This window comes from Argiope bruennichi, chromosome 2 (genome assembly GCF_947563725.1).
Source record: "Argiope bruennichi chromosome 2, qqArgBrue1.1, whole genome shotgun sequence".
Lineage (NCBI taxonomy): Eukaryota > Metazoa > Arthropoda > Arachnida > Araneae > Araneidae > Argiope > Argiope bruennichi.
The window spans coordinates 12,486,704-12,512,761 of NC_079152.1; the positions used below are offsets into that span (position 1 = coordinate 12,486,704).

General features: G+C 28.9%; 1 protein-coding gene and 1 long non-coding RNA gene across 13 annotated transcripts in view; one reads left to right on the plus strand and one right to left on the minus strand.

Annotated features, from left to right (window-relative positions):
- Window positions 1–9,422, plus strand: part of LOC129961868 (uncharacterized) — a 41,876-nt gene extending 32,454 nt beyond the window's left edge. Inside the window, exons 2-3 of the long non-coding RNA XR_008783841.1 lie at window positions 4,480–4,830; window positions 8,734–9,422. This is a non-coding gene — a long non-coding RNA (uncharacterized LOC129961868). The remainder of the gene's footprint in view (window positions 1–4,479; window positions 4,831–8,733) is intronic.
- The window catches only part of LOC129961867 (sodium channel protein para-like), a 340,223-nt gene that overhangs the window by 24,085 nt on the left and 290,080 nt on the right, over window positions 1–26,058 (minus strand). For 8 of the 12 annotated variants that reach the window (XM_056075468.1, XM_056075475.1, XM_056075474.1 and 5 more), the window contains 9 exons: window positions 23,354–23,527; window positions 21,022–21,197; window positions 18,343–18,517; window positions 16,778–16,936; window positions 15,398–15,572; window positions 13,588–13,685; window positions 12,024–12,228; window positions 9,415–9,695; window positions 7,808–7,981 (listed from right to left, as the gene is read on the minus strand). In XM_056075468.1, the coding sequence (XP_055931443.1) occupies window positions 7,808–7,981; window positions 9,415–9,695; window positions 12,024–12,228; window positions 13,588–13,685; window positions 15,398–15,572; window positions 16,778–16,936; window positions 18,343–18,517; window positions 21,022–21,197; window positions 23,354–23,527 (1,617 nt within the window). Of the gene's footprint in view, window positions 1–4,659; window positions 4,783–7,807; window positions 7,982–9,414; window positions 9,696–12,023; window positions 12,229–13,587; window positions 13,686–15,397; window positions 15,573–16,777; window positions 16,937–18,342; window positions 18,518–21,021; window positions 21,198–23,353; window positions 23,528–26,058 lie in introns of all 12 variants that reach the window. The other 4 variants (XM_056075467.1, XM_056075478.1, XM_056075476.1 and 1 more) reach the window with 2 other exon arrangements.

Genomic DNA, 26,058 nt, shown 5'->3' on the forward strand with positions numbered 1-26,058 from the left:
GGAAATGGTGCTGTTTACCGAAAAGGAATCTATCAAAATGAGTGCGTTGTTAGCAGAGGCATCTCTGAACTGAAGTGCTTTTTAGTACAATTCAACTAAAAAGAACCAATTTTGAGTCATTTTTTAGATTCAAATATAAGATGTCACTGGTTTATAATCTTTGTATCGTATTTGGTTAAGTACCGAAAATAATAATATTTACAAATTTTGTTAAGAGGTACACATCGAATGTGTGAATACAATTGCAGTGGAACTTTGCTTAATAAAAATTAGAGAAGTAATACAATTTTGAATTATTCAAAAATTCGAATTAAAAAAATTGAGTCTAAATGTTAGATAAACTGAAATGGACTGCCAAAACGATTTTTTATTTTTCTTGCATATTTAAGTTTTAATGGAGAATAATAAATTAATAATAGAAAATAAAAATTCAATTTATTCCGGAATTCAAATTTTGATATAAAATTCTAATCGGAACAAGAGAAATGGACAATTTTTAAGTTAAAAAGGGTAATAAGGATATATTTTTGTATATTTATGTTTTAAGACAATAATAAAATAAAATAATAAAAAATATTCCTCATAAAAATAATATTATAATTATAATAACAATTTCAATATAAATATAAATGTAGTAAAAATATTAAGGGATAATAAAAATTCGATTTAAAACCTCAAGTCTAATATTGTGTGAACGACATCTGGCAATTGTTAAACTAAAAGTGGCTATAGATTTGGCTAAAAAAAAGACTACACATTTTAAATAAAAGATTTAAAGTAAGCTTTAATGAAACTGGTTAATTAATTAATAAAGAAATAATTGAAATAAAAAAATATATGTCTAAAAATTCATTTAAGAAAAATGGGGCTAAAAATCAGTAGAAAGGAAGGAAACGACTACTTTTAAATTAAAAATGAAGATAAAAATATTTGTTTAGTTAAATTTTAATAAAGGATATTAAATTAATAAATGAAAAAATGGTATTTAAATTTCATACTGATTACAGGTAATATTAATTTAATAATTTTAAAAATTAATTCTCAAGCATAAGTAAGTGATTTTAATGCGTAAATGGTATGCAGACTTTTTAATAAAATAGATTTTAAAATAAACAGTGCAATTCTCACTTAATATGCTCTAAGTTGAAGAAAAAATTAGATTATTTATTGCTTTTTCGTTTCAAAAACAGTGTGCAACTGTAAAGTATTCGAGTGAATACAGTGTTTAAAAAATTATACACTTAATAAACTAAGGACAAAATGTAAAGACGTACTTAACTAATAAAATTAATTGAAAAATTACAAATTTTTATTTCGACTTCAAATTAATCGATATTATACGATGTTTCCTGATATTCTGAATGCCTCACAATATCGTGAAATTTCATAACGATATTATTGGACATTTTGTGCTGAGGGGATATTTTTGTCTTATATTAACAGATAATTCAAGGAATTAGAGAAAAAAAATTCGAATTAATGAAGGCGTTCATATTAGCCAAGCTCCACTGTATTTAAAAATGCAAACAATTGTTTTATTAAAAGAAATATTGGATTTTTTGTGTAAGTATTGCATTTGTAACGATACATTTTGCAGAAAATGATCTTCAAACAATTCAGGTCACCTCTTCAATGTGGCAAATAGAAATAATAATAATAAAAAGAAATTAAAATTAAATGTAAGATTCTTCCATGCCCACTAATCTGACGGAAATCTTTGTAGGGGGTTTGGTATCTACCGTTCGAGGATCGATTTATATTGAATTTCTAACGTTCCTAGGGGATTCTAAATTGACTCGTAATAAAAGTTACTTCTGAAACTACCCATTCCATCCAAGATGCTGTTTAGTTGCTTGTAGATTCTACATTGAAAGACAGTAACAAGAACAGACAAGACATCGCCGAACATCGACCACGCTGCTGTCTGAGAGTACAAGACATTTCCTGGAAACCACCATGAAATCGAATCAAGTCGCGTTAATTGTCATACCCCTCCCGATTGAATGAGTGATATTAATCCATACTCAATAAATTTCTCTTTATTTGAAGAAAAGTTTATAATACTTAATTACTGCATTTGGCTTTTTTATAAATCCGATGAGAGATATTAATTTATAGTAAAAAAAGTTGCTCTTAATTTGAAGAAAATTCATACTACTTAATTACTGTATGGAGCTTTTTTTGTATTTACATTGTGTTTTTTTTTTATTAATCCGATGAGAGATATTTATCCATAGTGAATAAGTTGCTCTTAATTTGAAGAAAAATATGTAATAATTAATTAGTGCTTGGGGCTTTTTTTTTTAAAATCTGATGAGAAATATTGAGCCATAGTGAATAAGTTGCTTTTAATTTGAAAAAAAAAATACTTAATTACTGCATGGTGCATTTTTTTTTATATATAAATGGTGATTTTTTTTTTTATAAATCCGCTGAGTGATATTAATCCATAGTGAATAAGTTGCTTTGAATATAATGAAAAATTTACATAAACGCTTAATAATAAACATTTATAATAAAATGTTCTCCAAATTATTGATAAGCGACTTAAATTAATGCATTTTGATGCTTCAGTTAAAATCGTATATTATAATTCTACTAGTTGATTAATAAAATGTTTCCCTTTTATATTTATCTGTGTATATAGTTTGATTAGTTTTACGATCTTTATTAAAGATTACCGTGTGAAAAGAAAATTACTGATATAAATAATGAAAATACGCTTAATTATAAATAAATAAATTTATTTATTTCTTTAAATATTTATTTAATTTATTGTAATAAAGAGCTCTCCAAATTATTGATAATGCAATGCAAATTTTTAATGTTAATATTTCAGTTAAAATCATGTATTATAATTCTGCTCGTTGATTATTAAAATGTTTCCCTTTTATATTTATCTGTGTATATAGTTTGATTAGTTTTACGATCTTTATTAAAGATTACCGTGTGAAAAGAAAATTACTGATATAAATAATGAAAATACGCTTAATTATAAATAAATAAATTTATTTATTTCTTTAAATATTTATTTAATTTATTGTAATAAAGAGCTCTCCAAATTATTGATAATGCAATGCAAATTTTTAATGTTAATATTTCAGTTAAAATCATGTATTATAATTCTGCTCGTTGATTATTAAAATGTTTGAATTTGATATTTATCTGTGGAAATAAGTTTTGATCAGATTTACTATTTTTATTAAAAATTTCCGAGAGTAAATGAAATTACTGTTATAAATATTGAACATAAATAACATTGATTTCATTATTTATACTTGATTAACATTACTTTTGTCAATTGTTAGAAGAAAAACAAATGCACTATTTATTAATTCCAGATTTTTTAATGTATATTTTAAACTATACCAAATTTTATATGCAATTTTCAAATTTCTTTCAAAAAAGATTCAAAAATCCTTGCTTCAAAACTATAATGTTTCTCTTAGTTATATTTTTTACATAACGGATTTGATACGTTTTTTGCAACTTTATTTAATGGAATAAAGTTAATTTCAAAGTTAATTTTAGATTGGATTTGTAGAAAAATTAATAAAAAAATATATAATATTTAATTTAATGAATATAATGCATTCCATCTCAATTACACATTAAGAAATTTTCAAGAAAAATTTCAATTTTATTAAAACTTTCACTTATAATTTTGTAAAATAGATTAGATAATTTCTGTTTCCCAGAATAAAATATATATTACATAAAATTAGTTTAATGTATTATAAAGACTTGTTGAAAGATAAATGTAAAATATTTAACCATTATCTTTTAAATATACCTTAGATTAGAATAATATCATTTTTTAATACTATTTAACTGCAATATTTTAATACTTTATTTTACTTTTTGAATTAACTAATTGCTATAAAAATTTAATGCTTATACTATTTATTTCTGCATAGTTTTTATTTCACTAATAATTTCATTACTAAAAAATTTTAAAAAATTAGAATTTATTTTCTGAAATTATAATTTAGAATTATTCATTTTTTTAATTATAACAAATATTTCTTAATTTTAAAATTGATTAGTATTATAAATGTTTTGAAAAATCGAGAAAGATATTTGGCTGAAATTGCCATTTAGAATTGACTGTTAGGTATATGATTACCGTTAGTTTATTTCAAGATTGATTGGTTTTGGAAAATCTGAAAATATTTTTTTTAGATTGAATTTATTAATTAAAATTTAGTATTAGGTACGTGGGGCAAATATTTCTTAATATTAACATTTATTGATGAAAAGTTAAAACAAATCTTTGGGGTTAAATTATTTCTTAGAATCTATTTTTAAGTATTTATGCAAGCACTTTTTTGGTTTAAGAAACGAAATTAACGTTTTGAAAAGTTAAAACACATTTTTGGGGTGAAATTATTTCTTAGCTATATGGCACAAAATTTAATCATCGCAAATGTAAAGAGACCATATCACTCCACATAAGTAATTTCTTTTTACTTTTGTTAGGATTACAGAAAATTAGAGTGTAAGCCTTCCCCTTGAACTTGCAAAGCCAAGACTTGCACTCTCAGTCCAGCAAGCCACAGATAGAAGGCGGCGCAAGAGACAGATGCACATGAAGTGTTGTACGTGGCAGGGATTCACTAAGAGCAGCACCAACCAGCCAATCAGAGCGAGGCTACTTACTCTCATCCCCTCCAGCCTAGAGAGGGCTCGAAGGGGGCGCAGGGCCCTGAGGGTTCTCATGGTTTTAAAGGCGGGGATGTTGCCGTAGCCCATTAATCCCACAGACAGATTAAATATGGAAACCTACGGTTCGGTTTGAGGTAGGCAGGATGCGCCGGAAAACAAAAAAAGGTAGGGGTTAGTTCACATATCAAACAATCAATGTCACCGCGACTAAGAGGTGCCCGTTCCCTGAACCGTGCGATCTTGAGAGGTGTTTGAATTCAAATTTTGATAATTTATCTTTATTATCGCTCCTAATTAATAATTATTTTAAATATTTTAAAAATATTTTGTTTAATTTATGATTAATTGATATCAATAATAATCCATTATAATAAATTCTACTTTTTAATTTGGATGTTAATTTTGTATTTAATTTTTAAGAAACAAAATACAAAACTTTTTTAACAGTAATCATTTTTTGAATATTTTTTTATTTCAATATTGGTGAAAAAAAAATCTTTATTTTTAATACTAATGATTTATTTAATAGCATCGTTTTCATTCAAAATTTTCAAAATTTACTTATTTTGATACTTAGTAATTTTATTTTGTATAAGAGGTTAGCTTTAAAAAAATGTTAAAAGCTTATGTAATTTTATACAGAAGGTATCAGAATAATTAACAAATTTTATGATTATTTGATATTATAACAAATTATATTTTTCAATTTGCATGTGTTCTTTTTTTTACTTAAATTTTAAGAAACAAAATCTAATCTTTTTAAAAAAATAATTTTATTCATTTCAATACTAATGATCTGTTCAATAATAGTCACTTTTAAGATCATTGTTTTCATTCATAACTTTTTTTAAAAAAAATCTACTTGTTTTGATACTTAGTAATTTTATATAAGAGGTTATAGCTTTTTATTATTATGTTATTTTATTTTATACAGAGGTTTATATAAGAGCTTTAAAAAGTGTTAAAAGCTCATTTATGAAATGTATTTACAAGAATAGCTTATGTAAGGTTATGTGGAACGAATTAGAATAATTAACAGAAACCTTCTAAGAATTAATATGCATCAACAATTTTGATTAATCAAACTATTAATAATTGAGATTTCACAATTTAATTGTTGAAAGCCTAATTTGGATAAAGTTCATCAATTTGTTTAATTTGTAATTAAGTGAATTACGATAAACTGCTTAATTTTGGACTCCTATTAATCATAATTTTTAAATTGCAAGATTAGAATTCTATCATTAAGTTGTTAAATAACGTATTAAATATTTTTCTAGTTATATTTTTTACATTTTTGGCTAAAGTTTAATATTAATTATAGTTTGTATTAATTCAAATTTTTAAATGATATTTAAGTTTGCAGAAAACTGAACGGGCACCTGTGTATTACGGTCAATAGGTTTACTAACACAATTCAAAATCAAGACATTCATAACAGTTAAATGAAATTTCCAAACATTCACAAAGAATTAATAAAACATATAAATAAATTGTACTAAACATACATACATTTTAATAACAAGTACATAACAATAACTAATGCAACACACATCCAATGATATTCCTTTAATTTACGCATATTTCATAATTAATAAAAAAAATACTAAAGGAATTGAACTTTGAAAATTTATTCTATACATTTTGCTTTTTTTTTTTACCAACATTCTATAGAAAGAAACATGTAGTCAATTGCTCCTTTAATTGCACTTCTGTTAGAATTTTGATTTAAATATTTTTATGCATTTTTCTGAAGATAAAATTTTTATTATGACTGCAATATGATTAAAATTTGACTCTTTGAATTTTTTTATACCCCAAATAATTATTTCCTCAATTAAAATTTTTTAATTTCCCTATTTTATAAAAAATCATACAAAAAATTTCTCGTGAAATTATTATGAATTGATAGGTAGATGTTTGCCAAAATATTAAAACGAAGCGTTTCCTGCCACATACTATAAAATCTTTTTTTCCCTCGAATCCAAAGATAAAAATATTTTTGCTGCTATTTAATTTATTTTAATCCTTTATATCCACATGAATTCCTGTTTCTCTTGCTTTATTTCACAAAAAATGAATTAAAAAAGTAATTACTTAATAAAGACTGCAATTTTATTATTTCACATTCTTAATTCTCATTGGCGTTCAATATATTCTGGAAAATTAAGAAAATCTTAATGTTTAAAGTTATTTATTAAAACATTCATTTGAGATTGTTGACCTGATTATAATTTGTATTTTTATTACATGTATTACATATTTATTACGTGTTTCAAAAATACTAGAGAAAGTCACAAAAGTATTAAAGATATTTATTCCCTTCGATATTCAATAATTCATGAATTTAAATCTTGAGGGATCTAATAAATTATATAAAAATTGATTAGTTTCCTAAAAATATGATAATAATTTAATTTCTGAGGTAACAAAACATTTCATATTAAAACTTTAAAAAAATGGAATAGAAATAGAAATCGCAATTTTCTTTTTCTTGTGTGTGTGTGTTCCAATTGAATTTATATTGTGATATGAACATATACAAAAATATTTTTCAAGTCAAATAGTGTCGAATTTCCATTAATTGCTGATATTGTAAATTATATTAAATCAAAACTTTTTAAAGATTATTTCTTCAATTCTATTTATATTTAGTGTTAGTTATACACTATTTTAGTCTTATTAGCATTCGTTTCCTTAAAAATAAAAGACAGAAAGCTTTCTCTAAAATGTAAACTGATTAAATGAATACCATCAGTTCACTATATAGTTTGGCGTTTTGGGTGAGTAAAGCATATGATATGTAACTACTTGTAATTCTTATTTGGTTCTCAATTCGTACTTTTTATTGCTTGCAAAAATAAATACAATCATTTTCATATATTTTAATCTAGTAACAACAAGCCGATTTAATATATAAATTAGACAAATTTATTATATATTACTCAAATTTCAATTTATACTTTTGTAATAATAATTACTAAATAATTTTGTTAATTATAGTTAAAGGAGCAATGGAACATGTATCATAAATGGTTTTTTCCCCCCTCGTTTTTAAGATTTTTTCCTTTTAATTTACTCTTATACCAGTCGTTTGCGATTTGAATTTAAAAAACGAAACTATAAGTCAAACATTACTTACCAGGACGATAACAAAATCCAGCCAGCACCACGCGTTTTGAAAATATTTTCTAAAACCGAGTGCAACCCACTTTATCAACATCTCAAAGAAAAAAAGGACGGTAAACACTTTGTCCATGTAAGTTAACACGGATTCCAGGCCCGGCCTGTACTTCAGGTTTACATCTTCGGCCGCCTAGAAAAAGGGTAAAAATCAAAAAATGTAGGGCATTTACATGAGTCAAAACGAACAATCGGTCCCTTTTTAGATATTTTTTTATTATGTTTAAAATCTTTACAAATTAATTATTTTTTACTGATACAATTAAATTAAAAAATACTTCTTTTGTTATTTTCAAAATCAATTCTTCTTAAAAAGTGATGCTTTTAAAAACTTTAATAATATTTTATAGTAAATAGTTTAATTTTTAATATAATTAAGAATTAGATAAATTATTTTATTAAATGATTTATAAGTTTAAATATTATTGGTAAGTCGGTCGCGACTGTATCCAACTTTTTACAGTTAGCGAAATTGTTTATGACCAGAACTTAGATATCAATTAGGAAAAACAGGAACTGCCTATGCCTCTCGCAACTTTAAAGGGCCCCAATCCTCAGGAATTTTGCAAATTTCCAAAGATTCTTGAGCATTTTCAAATTAAATTTAAGCTATTTAAATTTCGCAACATATACTACAGATACATTTATCCGTAAGATAATTTTTTCTAGTTTCCGTAGTCGTTTGCAGATTAGTTTGGTCTTTATTTATTGCTAGTTACTGACCTCTTCACAAGTTAAAAGTCATAACAAAATTTGTAATTATAAGAATATTGTAATACAATAATATTCTACAAAATGCAGATTCTTTTTTTTTTCAATCTGTAAATGAATTTTATTTTGGTATACAATCAATAAATCCGTCTTAAGATCTATTTTTCTTTTCAGGATCCTGAGACCCCTTTTCGACGATTCTACCTCGCTAAGGGGTGAGATGTGGAAGGATAAACACATTTTAGGAAATTCTTCGTCGTTCTTTGATTATGATTTCCATCCTATTAACTACTTTGTCGTTCATTTTTTTCCCCACATGTATATGAACGACGTGTCATTTCTGACTTTACTATTTTATTTTAACTCAAAATTGTGTATTATTTACTTATATGGCCAATTCAAGTCGAACTTTTAAGAATGGCACAAATAATAACAAATTAAAAAAAAGGAAGTGTTTTAACATAAAAATTATCATTATTTTGTGAAAAAGGGAACTAACAAATTTTAACAACAAAAATCTTCCATTTATTCATCAGAATGTAATCATTAGGCCTCTTATAGTAGATAAAAATTGTTCTAAAGTATTTTATTGTGAATTAGAATTTTTTCCCCCTGAATATTGAGATTTATCCACAGTTTTCTCGTTCTAATAAATCCGCCAATAATCTGAATTCACTTTATTGTTAAATATAAACATATCTTATTTTCATCTTTCTTCTCTCCCCTATTTTGATTAAATCAACGCATCCTGACGCATGCGGAATAGCGCGAAGTGTTTTCGAATCCGTGAATGAACCTTAGACGAGCTAAAAGTTTGGTAAACAGACATGCAAAATGAAGCACAGAACTACTTACTAAAGCTAAGCTACTTATCATAATCATTGTTATGATAATGGTTTCAAAATATTTGTCTTCTATGAGTATGAACATCTTGGTGCGAAGGTTTTTCCACTTCTCCCAGAATTCTGGGTCGTACTCTTCCGCGCAACACCTGATTTTGGTATAACAAGGGTCTGGACAGCAGTCTGCTGGATACTCGGCGATGATGACATCGGCGGCTTCAGTTTCCAGTTTATCAGTGTCAACGTCGCCGCCTTCTCCTTCTCGAGGTTGGATGTCAGTTCCAGCCAGTACATCTGCAATTAAAAGACATCGTATATTTTCTAACCGCTTATGGCGACCAGCTGGTTCATCGAGAATATTAATCGTGTTTACTTTTGACTAAACCTCTTATTCATAACTTGTTCATCGCGATACTCACAAGAAAAATATTCATATTATTTTAAGCCAATACATCTGGAAAAGATAGGATTCGCATTAAAAGACATAGCTTACATGCTTACTAGCCGCCTATGGCGACTAGTTGGTTCTCTGGGAGTTTTAATTGTGTTTACATTTAACTAGATCCCATACATAATTCGATCTTAGCGATCTTTCATGAAAAATATTTTAATAGTAAAATTGTAGTTGATATTAAAGCCATATTTTTTAATAGCCTTATATAAATGAATACATGAACCATCTTAATGGAACCCTGTCCCATCATGACATAATTGAATTAAAAAGAAAACTGCCTAATTCATTCAAATGCCGCAGATTTTTTTTAATTCGTCATGCAAATTTAATGAAAGAAATGAATGCAATTTATTAGATAAAAATCATTTTTGTTAATTAAGTGTTAAGCGGTATTGCACAATGCTGAGCGATAGTATATAGTACTAATATTTGTCCAAAATACTTAATTTTCTGTTTGTAAAACTATTAATAAGAAGTACATTTATTAAAATTTCACTTTGTTATAAGACTGAAATGTATGAATTTAATAGTATTCATCTGAAACAAATTACTTTCGGGCACATTAAAATATGTTACCGATAAAGTATATAATATAGTTATTTCACAGAATTCTTAATTATTTCATGAAACAAATGATCATGATTTATCAGTTATTTCATAGATTTTCTATTTCATGAAATATCATATTGTATGAAATAATTGGTTTTATGATTCAACAATGCATGTCATAGATAATACTCATCTAGGGATGGCTAAATTTAACTTCATGCTAGATTAAGTGCTGACGTCAGAATCTAGATTTCGATTACAATTCTTTCCTCGGATTGAATCGGGGTTTTGGTGACATGATGAACCTTTTTCCCCAGAATTTCTAATAATATTTTGCAATTAGGTCAATTAACTAACGACGGGTTGAATGAAGTACAGCTGTAAAAGTATTCAATGAAGTCATCTGAAATATCCGTACGATGATTCATTTACATTTCACTGTTGCCATTTGGCAAAAGTAATAAAACCGATTTCTGTGCCATGGACGTTAATGCATTATATACAAGTTGGTTTTAACTACTCACTTCTTCGCCCAGATTATCGATTTTTTTTTTTGGCCTGTTAGATATTAATGTGGAGCATTTTTTTAAAAAAATAGCATTGTTATAAGATCGAAAAACATGAATTTATTTGAATAAGTTAAAATAACGTCTGCAGATTAATATATATCTTAATCTAATTTAAATATTAATTAATTTCCTAATTTTTATTTCTTAATTTAACCTATATTAGCTCATTCTAAAATATTCTCTTATTTCCTTATCCAATTTATATTTTTTATTTAATTAATTCCGTGCGAGCTTTATAAAACTGTTAGTGAAGCGATAAAAATCCTTAATGCTTAAAACATTCTTTTCAAGATACCTATATTCCCCTTTCTTAAGATTACACGTGTCAAAAAACACCTATCAAAATCTCATAGTAAAACCACCGAAGGGAAAAATGTCGGTCTCTTTTGCTCTTCTAGTTTTGTGTCGTGATGTAGAACTGATGAGTCTCTTACCGTTTTTTATCTGTCTAAATTATGCCGCCGTAATGAAACAATAATCCGTAATAATCTAAGTTAAAAATTTCAAAAGTTCCTTCTATTCGGCACCGGAATTACTAAAAATATGTTACACACACACACACACACACACACAAACGCATGTGTGTATATATATATATATATATATATATATATATATATATATATATATATATACTCTGTTATTTTTACCGAAATGAAAGCGAGAATGGAAATCCTACTACAGAATAAATATATTACCATCCAAAGAAAACCTTAATTTTTTTTTTGAAATCTTATTTTATGTCGACAAAAACACGCGACTAATGTTTTGAAGATGAGAATATGTTCAACAATATGTAATAAGAGCAATTTCTGTGCCATATACATTAGAACTGTGGATTATATAATATTGTAATTTTCTATAAGATATTATGCAATATCATAAAGTACTGAACAATATTATATATATTGCATGATGTCATATGATATTGCACAGTATTTGTGTATGACTTCTCCGTTATATTATTGGCATTTAAAAATTAAGGAATTTGGTGATCAATGTCAAGGCCTTAGAACGGGTTAAAATGTAAGGTAAGGATAGCAAACTCACCTTCTCCAATATCTTCTTTGCTCGCATCCTTCTTCTCGTCGTCGGAGTCATTGTTCTGCGAAGAGCGACTGGTTTCTTTGGACGGTTTCTCAATGATCACCCCTTTGTCCTTGTACCCGTTGTACGACTTGTTGCTGAGATTGTCTTCCTCTTTCTGCGGGTGCACCTTGTTTCCAAACACTTCCTTCTCCTGCAAAAACAACTTCTGTTAATCGGTTAGATGAAAACAGCTAGAAAAATTACAACAGTTCAATTGCTTACAAATATAGCAGTGCAGAAGTATCTAAAGAATTATTGATTCATAATTGGCATAGCTAGATGAGCACAATAGCTACTTAATCATTCTTAATATGATAATTTTGACATGGAAGCAATTTAAAACATGCACATTGCTAGTTTTACAGATATTTCAATCATTGAATAAATAAATAATGTTCTAAGAGTGAAATGAATTCATTTCTTTCTAAATAATCACTACTTTCCCAATTCACTGCAATTCAGGGAAAAGGAGAACGTTTATTCAATTCATCAAATGTTGTAAACATTTTAAATAAACTTTTAAAATTCAGATTATCATTCTTAATTTAAAAATGATGACATGAAAGTATGAAATACACACATTATTATTATTAGTTGCTTCTACCATTTAATAATACAATAGTAAAGAGTTAAATTTATTAATTTTCATTTTTTTTCATAATATTATTTTTTTTAATTTATTACCATTCATGGAAAACGCGAAAATTTATTCAGTGGCAAGAAATCCCTAAATGAAATAAAAATTAAAAACAAAACTTTTTAAAGATTTAGCATTTTCTAAAACTAAGCTAAAAATCTTTCAAAACAGAAACCAAAACATACATATGAATCTAATGTATTAAAATTGTAATCTGTCTTCGCAAAAAGATTAATCTAGATTGGAAATAAAAATTGCTGCTATTCGATTGTGGTTTTTTATAAATTTAAATCGAAAATTTTTTTTCAATGTTTCTAAACAACTACTATCTATTTATTTATTTTTTTTACAAAATTTCTATAGTTGTTAAAAAAAATGTAAATTCAAACACAATAGGTTTTTATAAAGAATTTCAAAGAAATATTATTGGTTTAAAAACATTTATAATAAACATTATAAGTTTCTACTCTTTAAAAATAGTGCAATATTAAATAGATTATTCCTAAAAAAAAACATTTCTTCAAAAATATATTTTATTGAAAGAAGTATCCTAATTTTCAGAAAAAAAGAGAAACCTTTTTATACTGATAATGGTGCCAGTAAAATGTTGTATAAATCTATTTTAAGGCTAATTAATTAACGAACTAATGATTAATATTTTTCTAAATTTAGACTCAATTTAATAATTGAATAAAAAATACTAGAAAATATTTAAAAAAATTACAACCAGCATATAAATAAAATAAAGAAAACAATATACTAATTTCGAAAAGTAACACTTATAAAATCTTTAGCACTAAAAAGGCCTAACTTCTTAAAAGAGACTTTACGATTTTCTCTAGAATTAATAAGAGTTAATTGATAGAAATAACTCAGAATATGTCCTACCATTTCTTTATTATCCTTTGGCTGCACTTTGTCTCCCATTCTTACAGAGTTAACCATTGAATTACTCTTATTCTTCATCTTAATAGCCTTTCCATCTTCTGAAAAAAAAAAAAAAAGGATATGAGTTACCCGAAATATAAAACAATTATCATAACCTATTAATGATTAAAAGAAGTACAAATACACAAAAAGGAACAAAGGGAGACGGTCTCACGTAAACTGCATCACATACTTCCCATACGAAAGAAACTATCCCCACTTTCTGTTGCAGAAAAATTGTAAACTTTGGGTAAGATAGCGAACGACACAAGTGATTAATTTTTTCCCCATCAGATTTCAGATCATTATCACACATTGGAGCATTTTCTACTTCATAGGTTAGTGACAAAGTCTCGGAACGTTCCAAATTTGAGACCAGATTCCAGCAAAGATCTATCTTGTACCTTCTGAATTCAATGGCGTCAGCCAATGTCCTCCAGTGAGGTGAAAAAGTTAGAAAAGGTGGTGGCCACTCAGGTGCCGTGAACGTCATCCGACCGAGGGTCAAAATGACGGGGTCCGCTCCAAAATAGCTTTCGTGTTGCTTCTAAACAGGGCGTTAATATAACTAAACTTTGTACTTCATAGTGTAAGAAGAAGCCCGAGATGTATTTCCGGTCTCTTTTTTGGCAAGAAATGGAAGCCAAAATTGACACGCATAGTGATATAATTTTAGTAACACTATCATTTATCTACGCCACTGGGTTTTTGAAATATAGGGTATATATGCACGCGAATGAACGAACCGATAAACAATCAACCCGCCATTCAAAATTTGAAACGAACCTACAGATGTTGTTGTGAAAGCTTATAAGCAAGTTAACAGTTACGCTTCACGAGCAATTGCTTTTGTATTATGGTCATGTTACTCGGATGCGAACCACAAAGTCCCAGGTTCTATCTTCGCCCATACTAATCAGCTACAATGTAATGTAAAAACTAACATATATACTAATTAAAATGTCAAAACTGTGTATAAAATTTTATCCATCTAGTTCATTTCGCTTTGAAATGATCGTGTTTCATTTGAATATGAACAGGCAAATAAACTTCTGGTGAATAGATTTTTCTCAAAATCTTTCAGAAATCCATATCTAATTTCCTTGTAACAGAATTTTATTGTTGTTGTGACTTACGGCACTTTACAAGCCCGCTGACAATTATCTGTCAGCGATTTTAAACCAATGGTGCCTCTCTTGTTTTTCAGGAGCGCCATCTAGGGCCAAGAGTACGACTTAGCTACTCACGCGGCACAACCTTTTTTACTGGGCGGCCTTCATTCAAGCATTTTATTCACAGGTCGTAATTTAGATCTGAATCAGAGAACGATCACCTCTGTTCCAGTACCCCCAGTGGCATTACTCTCAACATGGAGCACTTTGTGACCACCACAGATTTATACGTGCGCCAGTCACCATACACACCGTGGGGTTCGAACTCACAACCTGAAGGATACAAGTCCAACGCCTTACCAACCAAGCTATCAAGGCCTCAATTTTTTTTTAATTATCATATTCACAGGAAAACATAATACCAAAAATATATTTTTAGGACTCGGGGCTGAAATATGAAGATTCCTCAAAATGTAAAATTCAAATTGGTTATTTTGGAACGCATCTCTGAGATGACGAGATCCACACCTGAGCTGGCACTCCCTCTCTAAAATTCCGCACCATACTAGCGAGAATGAAATCATCAAATCTACTTAGTTATCCTCAGATATATAAAGCGCTATGCAGTAGATAGAAAGTTTTGCACCAAAAGTACTTACCTTGATATCCTAATTCATAACCATCTAGGGCTATCTCTAGTTCTGTCTTTTCTTTTGGACTTTTCTTATCTTTACTGGGCACTTGGCCATCGACAATGAGCACTGGAGGATCCTCCCCCTCGCCGCTTTCGGTTGTCTGGTCCGCAATTTGATTGGTTATTTTTGCCCGCAAGCCCTGTGGAGAAAAACAACAAAAGGTTCATGAAATGACAATTTCTTTCATATATCTATCTTCTGTCAAAAGATGCAAAATGATTGAATTTCGAATCTCATTTGATAAACAAAAGTTTGGATAAATGATTGAATGGGTCTTTTATTTTTGACGATTCCAAATTTATGTTTTAATTTAATTCCTTAAGCTATTAACTATATATGTCGTCTAAAATCGAAGTTGCCTCAAGTTTATTTGCTTCTTTAAGATCCCGCTGGTTTTGCCATTTTAATGGAAGACTGGATTTATCATGGTTTTCTTCATATCTTTTAATGGAATTGGCGATATTAAATTATTTTTAACACATTTTGCTTGATTGTCCGCAAATTCATTTGCCGATATGTCGACGTGAGAGGATACCGTATTTACATATCTTGAAAACGTTCTGAAAATCTTGAAAGTTCTATCAAGTATGTCCTGGGGAACTTCTAGAGCATCGTTGTTCCGTGTTTATAGAACATCTATAATTTCCAAGATGGATTACGGATGGTCATTCTCTACAGAATGTGTCAATATTATCATGAATATTCTGTATAGTTAACTGATCAACAACCTTTGTTACTCTCGTGTATCCTTTAATCTATCAGAAATCTCCAAAGAGACTACTGATCTGTAAGAATGGTTACGAAGTAACTGAATAGAAAGAAAAGCGATATTTATTGAAATGAATACTGCCCATTTTATTTATTTATTTTCAGTATCCAGTAAAGGAGTGGTGACTACAAAGGCTGTTTTTTTCCCTTTAACTCAGGAGATGAGAGTATCTGCTGTTAAGAAATTCCGGGTATCCCGGGTATTTACCAAGAAATGAAATTGTTTGGAGAACCATAACAGCTTGCAATATGAATAGTGCATTTTGACAGTGCCTTTTGAGATAACCAGACCATGGTTTCTCTCAGTAGAACCATCCCCGTCTGGAATTATTATTATTATTATCTAGATAGTGAAGAACATCGATCTGCCGATTTGAGAGAAGTGCCACGGAATGCTTGAACTTAAGGTTCTTAATCTCCAGAGATAACAAGTGAACAGAGTAATGGCATGGCAATGGTAGATTACTTCGTGCATCAAAAAACACAGGAAGCGAGTGTTCTCTTGTCCTGTGTGGGAACAGTTCTTATCTTTTATAATTCAGTACAAATTAGCAGATGAAAAGGAAGGACACCTACTTTGAGGTACCCGAGGATTTTCTGCTTCACCCAATTCTTCGCCCGGCCAATCCGGTTGAAGGCTTCAGCTATTCCTTTTGTATCGTCCCCGGCAGGAGCTTGGGACAAGTTTGAGGCACCGAAAGATGACAGTAACAGAGCAAGAAAGAGATTCAGCACCTGAAGAAAAAGGGATTTTTTGTGAAGAATAAAGAATTTAGTGTGTACTATTTCTTGTGTTTTATTTAAAACACACGGGAAAAAATATTTATTATGAATAATGTGCATATTTTTGCACTTTAAGGGGCTATAAGACCTTTAAATTTTTAATTTTCCGATTTTTTATGATTTTATTTGAAAGCCGAATTTTTTCCTTACGTTAGGGAGAGTCGCATTGACCAACTTTCGGGGTCTGTTTTAGCTGTTAAAGGTCCTATAGCCACTTAAGTTAATCGTTAATGTCATTGAAGACAATGAAATCAAACAGAATTTCTAATTTAAAGAACGTTTTTTGTTAGATAAAAACCTGTATGGATCTCCATGATATTTTTCTGATATTCTGAAAACCGATAAATATAAACAATATATGTACTAATAAGGAATGAAGGTTGGGCAAATATCAGCATACGAAGAATCGTATTTGATTATAAAAATATATTCTTTCTAAAGTTTTCCCTATATTATTTAACAACAAAAATAAAAAATATTGAAAAATTAAAATGAATCTACGATCGCAAATTTCAAGTTATCATGTGAGAACATTATTATTTTTAAGTCATTATTTGTCTTCATTAATTTAAGTCATTAACCAGTTTAAACCGGTTTGAAACAGTCACGAGACTTCTCTATCCCTATATATATAATAATAATAATAATTTTTTTAAACTGTCATTTTAAATTTTTCTAGCTGGCAAACAAAGTTTTGGAGCTCGGCCGATTTTGAGAAGAAATAACAGCTATGATGTCATAGTCCTGCGTCAACCTTTTAAAAACGCATCTGCTATCAAAGAAGCATACGTAATAATAAAGCAATACTGGTAAAAGCAGATCAACTTTTTAAAAACGCACCTGCTTTCAAAGAAGCATACATAATAATAATGCAATACTGGTAAAAGCAGGTAAAAAATTCATGCTATTAAAAGAGGAGGATGAAAATTGCCATATATGCTTTATTCATTGCCTACGCGATTTCGAACTTCAAAACAACATCATTTTCTCACATGACAAAAATAATGAAAACTGGGGATCTCAGTTCATTAATCTTTCTTACAATTCAGCATAATAAAATGTGAAGTTCATAATCCTATAACTAACTTTAATACAAGCTGAAATTCATTTGCACACTAATCAATCAGTCGATTTAAATATTTGAAAAAAAAAAACTTATTTCAGTTGTTAGACGCCCAAACAGAAGTTGGAATTCGCATCAGATAATGACTGAGACCAAAAGGGAGGGGATATTTTTAAATCCGCATAGTGTTACAGATGGCGGCAGACGATTATATACACTGATTAATTTTATTCTCATATATAAAGAATTTTTCATTGTTTGAGCAATCAAGAAACGAATTGAGAGTGACACTTACCACTAAATTACCTATAACTACAGTAGCTAAAAAGAACGGAACACAAGGCCATCCCGACACCACCATGCAGTCCCACATAGATTCGATCCATTCTCCGCATAATACACGGAACACGATCATGAAGGAGTGCATGAAGTCCATGAAGTGCCATCGAGGAACTTCACCACCATAAAATCTGCATAAAAAAAATGAAACATTTCATCAAGATGCCATTTTGGTCCAGAAATAAGATTGAACATTATATCGAACCAATCACATACATTATAATAACTTATTTATATGGCATTATTTGTGACAAATACAAAAATATCTTTAAATCTATATAAAAAAGATTTTAATTACAAGCGGTGTTCAAATGAAAAGGTTCGGAACGACACTGTGGGTATGAATTAAGACTTTATTCAAAGTATACACCATAGGCCTGAGCACAACGATCCCATTGATTAGCGAGCCGAAGCCTTGTTCCCAGAATTTCTGTGGCCGTGAAGAAACCCAGTCTTTCACAGAGTCCTTGGGTTTGCCGTATGAGTTGAAGCGCTTCCCTTTCAGATGTTTTATTAGAGGACCAAACACATGAGAATCGTAGGACGACATGTTCGGGCTGTAGAGCGGATGGTCGAGCTGCTCCTACTTGAACTAAGCCAGTTCCGCGTGTATGACCCTGGAGACGTGTGGATGTGCGTTATCATGGAGCAGAACCTCCCCCTCCGTGAGTAGCCGCAGATGTTTTGTTCTTGATGGACCTGCGTAGTCTTCGGAGTGCCTTACAGTACACATCGGAGTTAATGGTTCTTCTGTGCTCGAGGAATTCCATAAGTAGCGGACCTTGGACAACGTTCTTTATAAAAACCTCTGCTCTCTCCTGCGCATGCGGGCGCAGGAGACTCCAATTGCATCCCTAGAGGTCTCGCTACGTTCTTCCATAGCAGCATAGGCAAATATTTTAACGGTTACGTTGTTACAAAGTATCGCATCTTTTCATTTCAGCATCCTTTGTATATTAAATTCCATATGAAGAAGTAGGGAAAATTTTGTTCAAATCATTCTATAAGTGAAGTGGACGAAATAAAACGATGGAATAATTTTAAATAGCAATTTTTGAGAGAAAAACAAAGCAGTTTTTTTAAAACAAATAAATCTTAAAAAAAAAGAAGAAAATTCTTTAAGCCGTTCGTTGTTTATTCGGTAAAACAAATAATTTTTTTGCTGTCAGTCTTTGTCATATTTATTAAGAGTGAGAAATATAGTAAATAGGAAAAATCATGAATACATAGATCTTCGTTAATGAAAGAATACGACTTACAAAAAAAAGTGAAAAAAAGAATTTTAATATAACTATCGGATTCTTCATTTTCAACTGTTTGTAAATTTCAACAAACTTTTTACCATCGTTTGATGCAAATAAAAGAAATGTATTACTGTAATTCCTAGTAAATCTCTCTGAATATCACTTCTTAACAAAGACTTTTCGAATAATTTGCTAAAATACTGCACAATAATTTAATTAGCATGAAATTCGTAACTTTCAGCAAATTGAAATAAGGGCAAATACATAGAAGTAAGATTTGAAAAACTTCACTGTAAAGCTTTGATCTGAATTTATACTTGATTTGATGAAGAAAAGTATTGGACTAAACATATACTTATAAGTGTTTATGTTCTAACTTTAAGTTAAGATTAAATTTGAATTTAAGTTTCATTAGACAAAGAAAGGCTTTGAGGAAAACCAGCGAATACAAGTATTTAAGGCATCTAATTGCCTTGAAAAGTAGTCTTTTAGGGAAAAAGTTTTCTTTTTCTGTTTTCGTTTATTATTTTCTCTTTAAATAAAATGTCTTTTATTTAATATTCTTAATGCCTTACAATTTTTTTCATAAATCATTTTCAATTTTGTTTTTAAGTTTTTGGCGGAGATTACACTGATTTTTATATTTGCATGTATATATATTTTAATGTTATTTTATATCTTGAATATTTATTTTCTCAAATTCTAATATTTAGTAGAATTTTTTACGGAAAATCAAATGCATATTTTTTGTTGAAATTTGGTATAATAATTTCTCAAGATGTTTTGCAGTTCCTGAATGAGAGACGAAACAATATCTATTCATTAAGAAATATTCTATATGATTCACAATGCGAAAGCAGTTGAAAATTTCGTGTTATTTATCAGTTGAACCATAATATTTAAATATTATATAGAGATAAATACATTTTATTTCTTAGAGCCAGAACTAAGTAATATATTTCTTAAGCTATTTGCAAAATTTTAGGTAAATCATTTGAAAAACCTAAAAAATAATTTTTTTTCTTCTTTTAATTTAAAGAGTACTTTTTTTATAATTAAAAAAAAACTTTTAATCACTTAACTGGCATATTTTTACACTATAGATGTTTTCTTAATCTTTTTTTTATGAAAAAAAAATACAAAATTACAATATTTTAGAGCTCTTTTAAAAAAAAATTCATTCATCACGTAGTCACATACCTTAAGCGTTAGCAGCAAAGTTAAGATTTAATCTGAATCAGTTCTTGATTGAAGAAAAGTGTTAACAGTAAAGTTAAGATTAAATCTGAATTAGTACTTGATTGAACAAAAGTGTTAACAGAAAAGAATAAATATGAATCAGTATTTGATTAAACTAAGGAAAGTTTCGAAGGAGGCAAGGGTATACTTACAAATGTTTAAATTTCGTGTAATTTGATCCGAAAAGTTGCATCCCCATGACAGCGAAGATGAATATAATAATACCCAAAACAAAGGTTAAGTTTCCTAAAGCTCCTACGGTCTTGCCCATGATGGAGATGAGTAAATTTAGAGTTGGCCAAGATTTAGCTAATTTAAAAACCCTAAGCTGGAAAGAGAAAAACACTTTTAATCAAATGATCAAGGTTAAGTATATATTAAAAAAGAGAGGTTATTCATTTAAAGAATTGAAAATTTTCTAGCTTTTTTTCTAATACTTATTTTAAATATACAGGCAAGTGAAAAAAGAATGAGAATATGTTTGATTTTTAGCAGTATTTAAAATACAATAATAAGACAGTCTTCGATGCTAAATTCTTGTTGTACTCATAAAAATAATTTTAAAGCATTCGTGGGACACTAAAAGAAAAAAAAAATGGGGGAATCATCATTCGGTCACCTAAATGGCGCCTACCTTCGCATGATCTCTTGTCTTCATTGCTACTGCATAATATTCGGATGACTCAAATTTTGAATATATACCACAATCTCTCTACAGTTAGGATCTCACACCATGGGATTTTTTTGTTTCCTCTTTTGAACAAAGATTTGATTTATTAAGATATTTCAAGAAAAGAAAAGATATAAGGTAGAAAGATATTAAAAAAAGAAAAAGATATCATAAAGTGTCTTTCATGACTGGAAGACACTTTAGACAAAGCATATCTCTTAAATTTCTGTACCTCTGGGTAGTTGTAAATCAATGGGGCGCTTTACAGAACTTAGCTGTTTAAAAGATTCGAGCATGTAGTAAAGCGAATGGTTATTAAAGACTTTTTAGATTAAAGATAAATGGGTCAAAAATCTACCATCCATACGTGATGGGGATGGATTGGTGATTCAAACAAAGATAATATAGGTTTCAGTATGTACCCCAGAACAGGAAAACATTTAAAGCCAACTAGACCTTGTACATTTTCGAACCATTTGGTTAATATTGGCAGTTATGGAAGATAGTTAGGAGAAAAAAAGGACTCTTTTAAAAACAAATCTTAGTCTTTTCGCTCTTGACAGTGATAGACTGGTGTTTACTTCTGGTACAGAATCATATTGTATTCTTTCTCTTCGAGAATGGTACTTTACCACCTAAGGCAGATGTTACAAGACTGTGGATGATGCTAGTTAATGGATCATTCTATTGCGGCTTTTCCATAGACAATAGTGAGAAGATAAGGGGAGTGGAAGGAGACAGACGAGTTCATTTTACCTGTCTATAAACAAATAAACTGCCATAAGCAACTGCGCACGGAGTTAGACTATCTTCAATAGTATGCAACTCGACGGGGATTGGAGAGGAATGGTTATTTCGAAAAAATCCATATCATCCTTAATAATTTTATCAAATGTATTTTAAAGAGATTTATGTATTTTCATTTTTTTTTTTTGTCACTTGCTTACGTATAATAAATACAAGCCCAACAAATACTTATGAAATAATTATAAGCACAATCAGAAGCAGATTTCGGCATGACTAGGTTACTCTTTTAACAAACTAGTTTTATATTTTAACAAATTTTTAATTGAATCAATAAATAAATGATTATTTTTAAATTCATTTTCTATTTTATTGACTGTGAAAATGTACATGTTACTATTTATTTATTTAAAAAATTCTTGTTACGTAACATTCATATTTGTATGCCATTGTATACGATGTTATTTAAACAGTTAAATAAAACGTATTTAAAAATGAACAGTTCGTTATTCAAAAATACTGTAATAGCAAAGTAAAAGTGATACAACAATTGAAAATTTGATAAATGATTCTTTTCAAAATATTAATATTATTTCAATATTTCATAATTCATCGAATTTGTTTTTTTGTTTTTTTACAAATTGATTTGTTGGCATTAATAATATTTCTTTTAATTGCCATGCCTGTGGCTCCTTTTAACCCAATGGGAAGCAATCTAGTGAATTTAATTGGAAATCCGCCATTGACTGTAGCAATTATTGATGTAAAAAACTTTAAAAATGCAGTTGTAAAAATCTTATTACTTTATCTTATTTAATTACTTATTACCTTATTATCTTATTACTTATTACCATTATTTAAACATTCTGAATGTTCGAAACATCTTTTCTCTTTACAAAAACAGGAATTAAAAATTCAACCTTATAAACATTGCTATTACTTTTTTATATTCAATTAACTTTAATAAAAAATGTGACTTAAAATGAAATAAAAAACGTGCATCGAATCTTGTCAAACTAAAGGTACTGTGCTGACTTTAGCCAAAAGAATAGAAGAAAATGTTTACTTACCAATCTAAATGATCTTAATACTGACAATCCTTGTACGCCTTCTAAGGATAATTCTATCAAAGATAAAGCTACTATAAAGAAATCAAATATATTCCAGCCGTCTTGAAAATAAAATTTTGGACTCATCGCTATGAGTTTCAAACCAGCTTCGATAGCAAAAGTTGCTGTAAAGAACTGCAATGAAATATAGATTCGAAGAATTAATGCTGCAAAACACATCATGACATCTCATTCATCAGCAATCAAGAACACTAGAAAACATTAGTTTTCTGTTTTGTTTCTGGAACTAGAAGAACTTCAAACGAAAGATATTAAGAACTCTCCTTTCGTTTATGTTTAACTGGCCAATACTAAGAAAATGTTTTAGTGAAGTCTTCTAAATTCTAAGTCTTAAAAATGTTTTTATTTTAAAATTTTGGCAATATTTTTTCTAATATTGGGAAAAATTTTGATTATTTTTTTAAATTGTAACTGAAATTTCTGTTATAAATTTTCACAATTTGAAGTTAATTCAGTATGAAATGCGTTCTCGAATAATTATATATCACTTTATACAAAAGAAATTGTGGCGTTCTAAGCCCTCCTTTTGTGTCTAAGTGACCAAAATTTAGAATACTTTTAGTGAAGTCTTCTAATCAAGCAGTGCTGCTAAAATTGCATTTTATTTTAAAATTTTGGCAATAGATATATTTTGATTTTATGTTTCGTTTCAAAATTGAGTAAAATGTTGACCATTTTTTTATGATGATTTAAGTCACAATTTCAATTGCTGTTATGGATTTTAGCAATTTGAAGTTAATCGAATATGAAATAATACAGTACGAAATAATCGAGTACGAAAATAATATAGAACTTCACATAAAAGAAATGAAGAGGTACTCTAAGCCTTCTTTTTATGTATAAGTGGCCAACATTTAGAGTATATTTTAGTAAAGTCTTCTATGCTATTAAAATTGCGTTTTATTTTGAAATTTTGGCTACATATATTTTTTTGATCTATTTAATATTAGGTAAAATTTTGAGTTTTTTTTAATAAATTAAGTTATAATTGGGGTTACTTTTCTGAATTTTCGCGATTTGAAGTTAATCCAGTGTAAAATGTGTTTTTGAAAAATAATAATAACTCAGTTTAGATTCGTTTCATAATTGGATGTAACTTTTTAAAACCAATTTTGAGTTTAAATTTCAGGTTCGATTAATTCAAATAAGTCTTGGGCTAAAAGCAAACTTTATCATTTCATATTTAATTTATTTGAATTCAAACTCAAAACAGAAAACTATATGTTTAATCATAGCCAAAGCCAGTCTCCGGGAGAAAGTGAGTCATCTTTGCTTCTTAAAGAACGCCAAACTAGAAAATTTGGCTTCAATGTTCTTGCAATATCAACGGAAATTTTAAAGCTAGGACAAAATATTTTCGTGCATGCAAAAAAAGAATATTTTATTCCATTGGAAGAAAAAGTGCACTTAAGGTTTTATTAATTTTAAAGTGATTGACAAAAAATAAAAATAATAATGATAGTGAGAGATTTATTTCATTTTTTTTGGGAGGGGGGGGAGGACGGAAGATAAGCAGTTCAATATTTTTGGACGAAATGGTAAAATCAATTCATGTAGATCTTCACAGATATTTTGCTGTTCGTCGAAACTGCAATACCACTAACTAAAAAAGGTTTTCTTATAGATTGAAGATATAAACGAATTAATTAATTCATAATTAAAATTTTTAATTATTCATTTTGTTTGTCTATTTTAAGTAGCTGTGTAGTATTAGTACATGAAGAACTTTTCGACATTAGTTTATAATAAATTTATCAGTTCATGTATATCATGGTTAACAAAGTCGCAGAATAAATTTTGGACACGTGATTGGCAGCAAAACTGACGACTTCTTCAATAACTATACCGAGAAGCCAGGACCAAAAGCAAACAAAATGGCAAATTCACAATAATTTGGTTAGCACAATAGTTTTTTGCTTAAATCAGATGGTCTAAATGCTGTCATTGTTTCCTTGGCTAACTAAAGACGATTTATTCTTAGTGAAAACATCTAAATTCGTTTTAGAAGAAATAGATCTTGTTTAATGCATTGGAGCTTCTTAATCCCAATAAAGCAGAGAATTTCCAGCGATTCGATATTTTTGAGCATTTTCACACATGCTCACTTTCATGAATTTGTGCATTTTCACACACTTTCATAAATTAAAAAAATCAACTTATTCCTGAATCTGCGTTATATGGAAATGGTAGCTGCAATGTGAAAATGGACATCTCTGGAGCCCATAACAGAATCTTCGTTGTGCGGAATTATCAAGGAACTATGTGAAAATAGACATCTCTGGATCCCATGCCAGAATCCTCGTTATATGGAATTCGTAAGTAACAGTCTCTTGAACCCATGATGGAATCTTCGTTGCACGGAGTTGGCAAGTAACAATGTAAAAATAGACGTATCTGGAGCACACGGCAGAATCTTCGTTATATGGAATTGGCAAGTAAAAATGTGAAAATGGATATGTCTGGATCACATGACAGACTCTTCGTTATATGGAATTCGTAAATAACAGTCTCTGGAACCCATGACGGAATCGTTGTTGCATGGAATTGGCAAGTAACAATGTGAAAATGGACGTCTCTGGAATCCATGCCAGAATCTTCGTTATATGGAATTTATAAGTAACAGTTTCTGGAACCCATGACGGAAT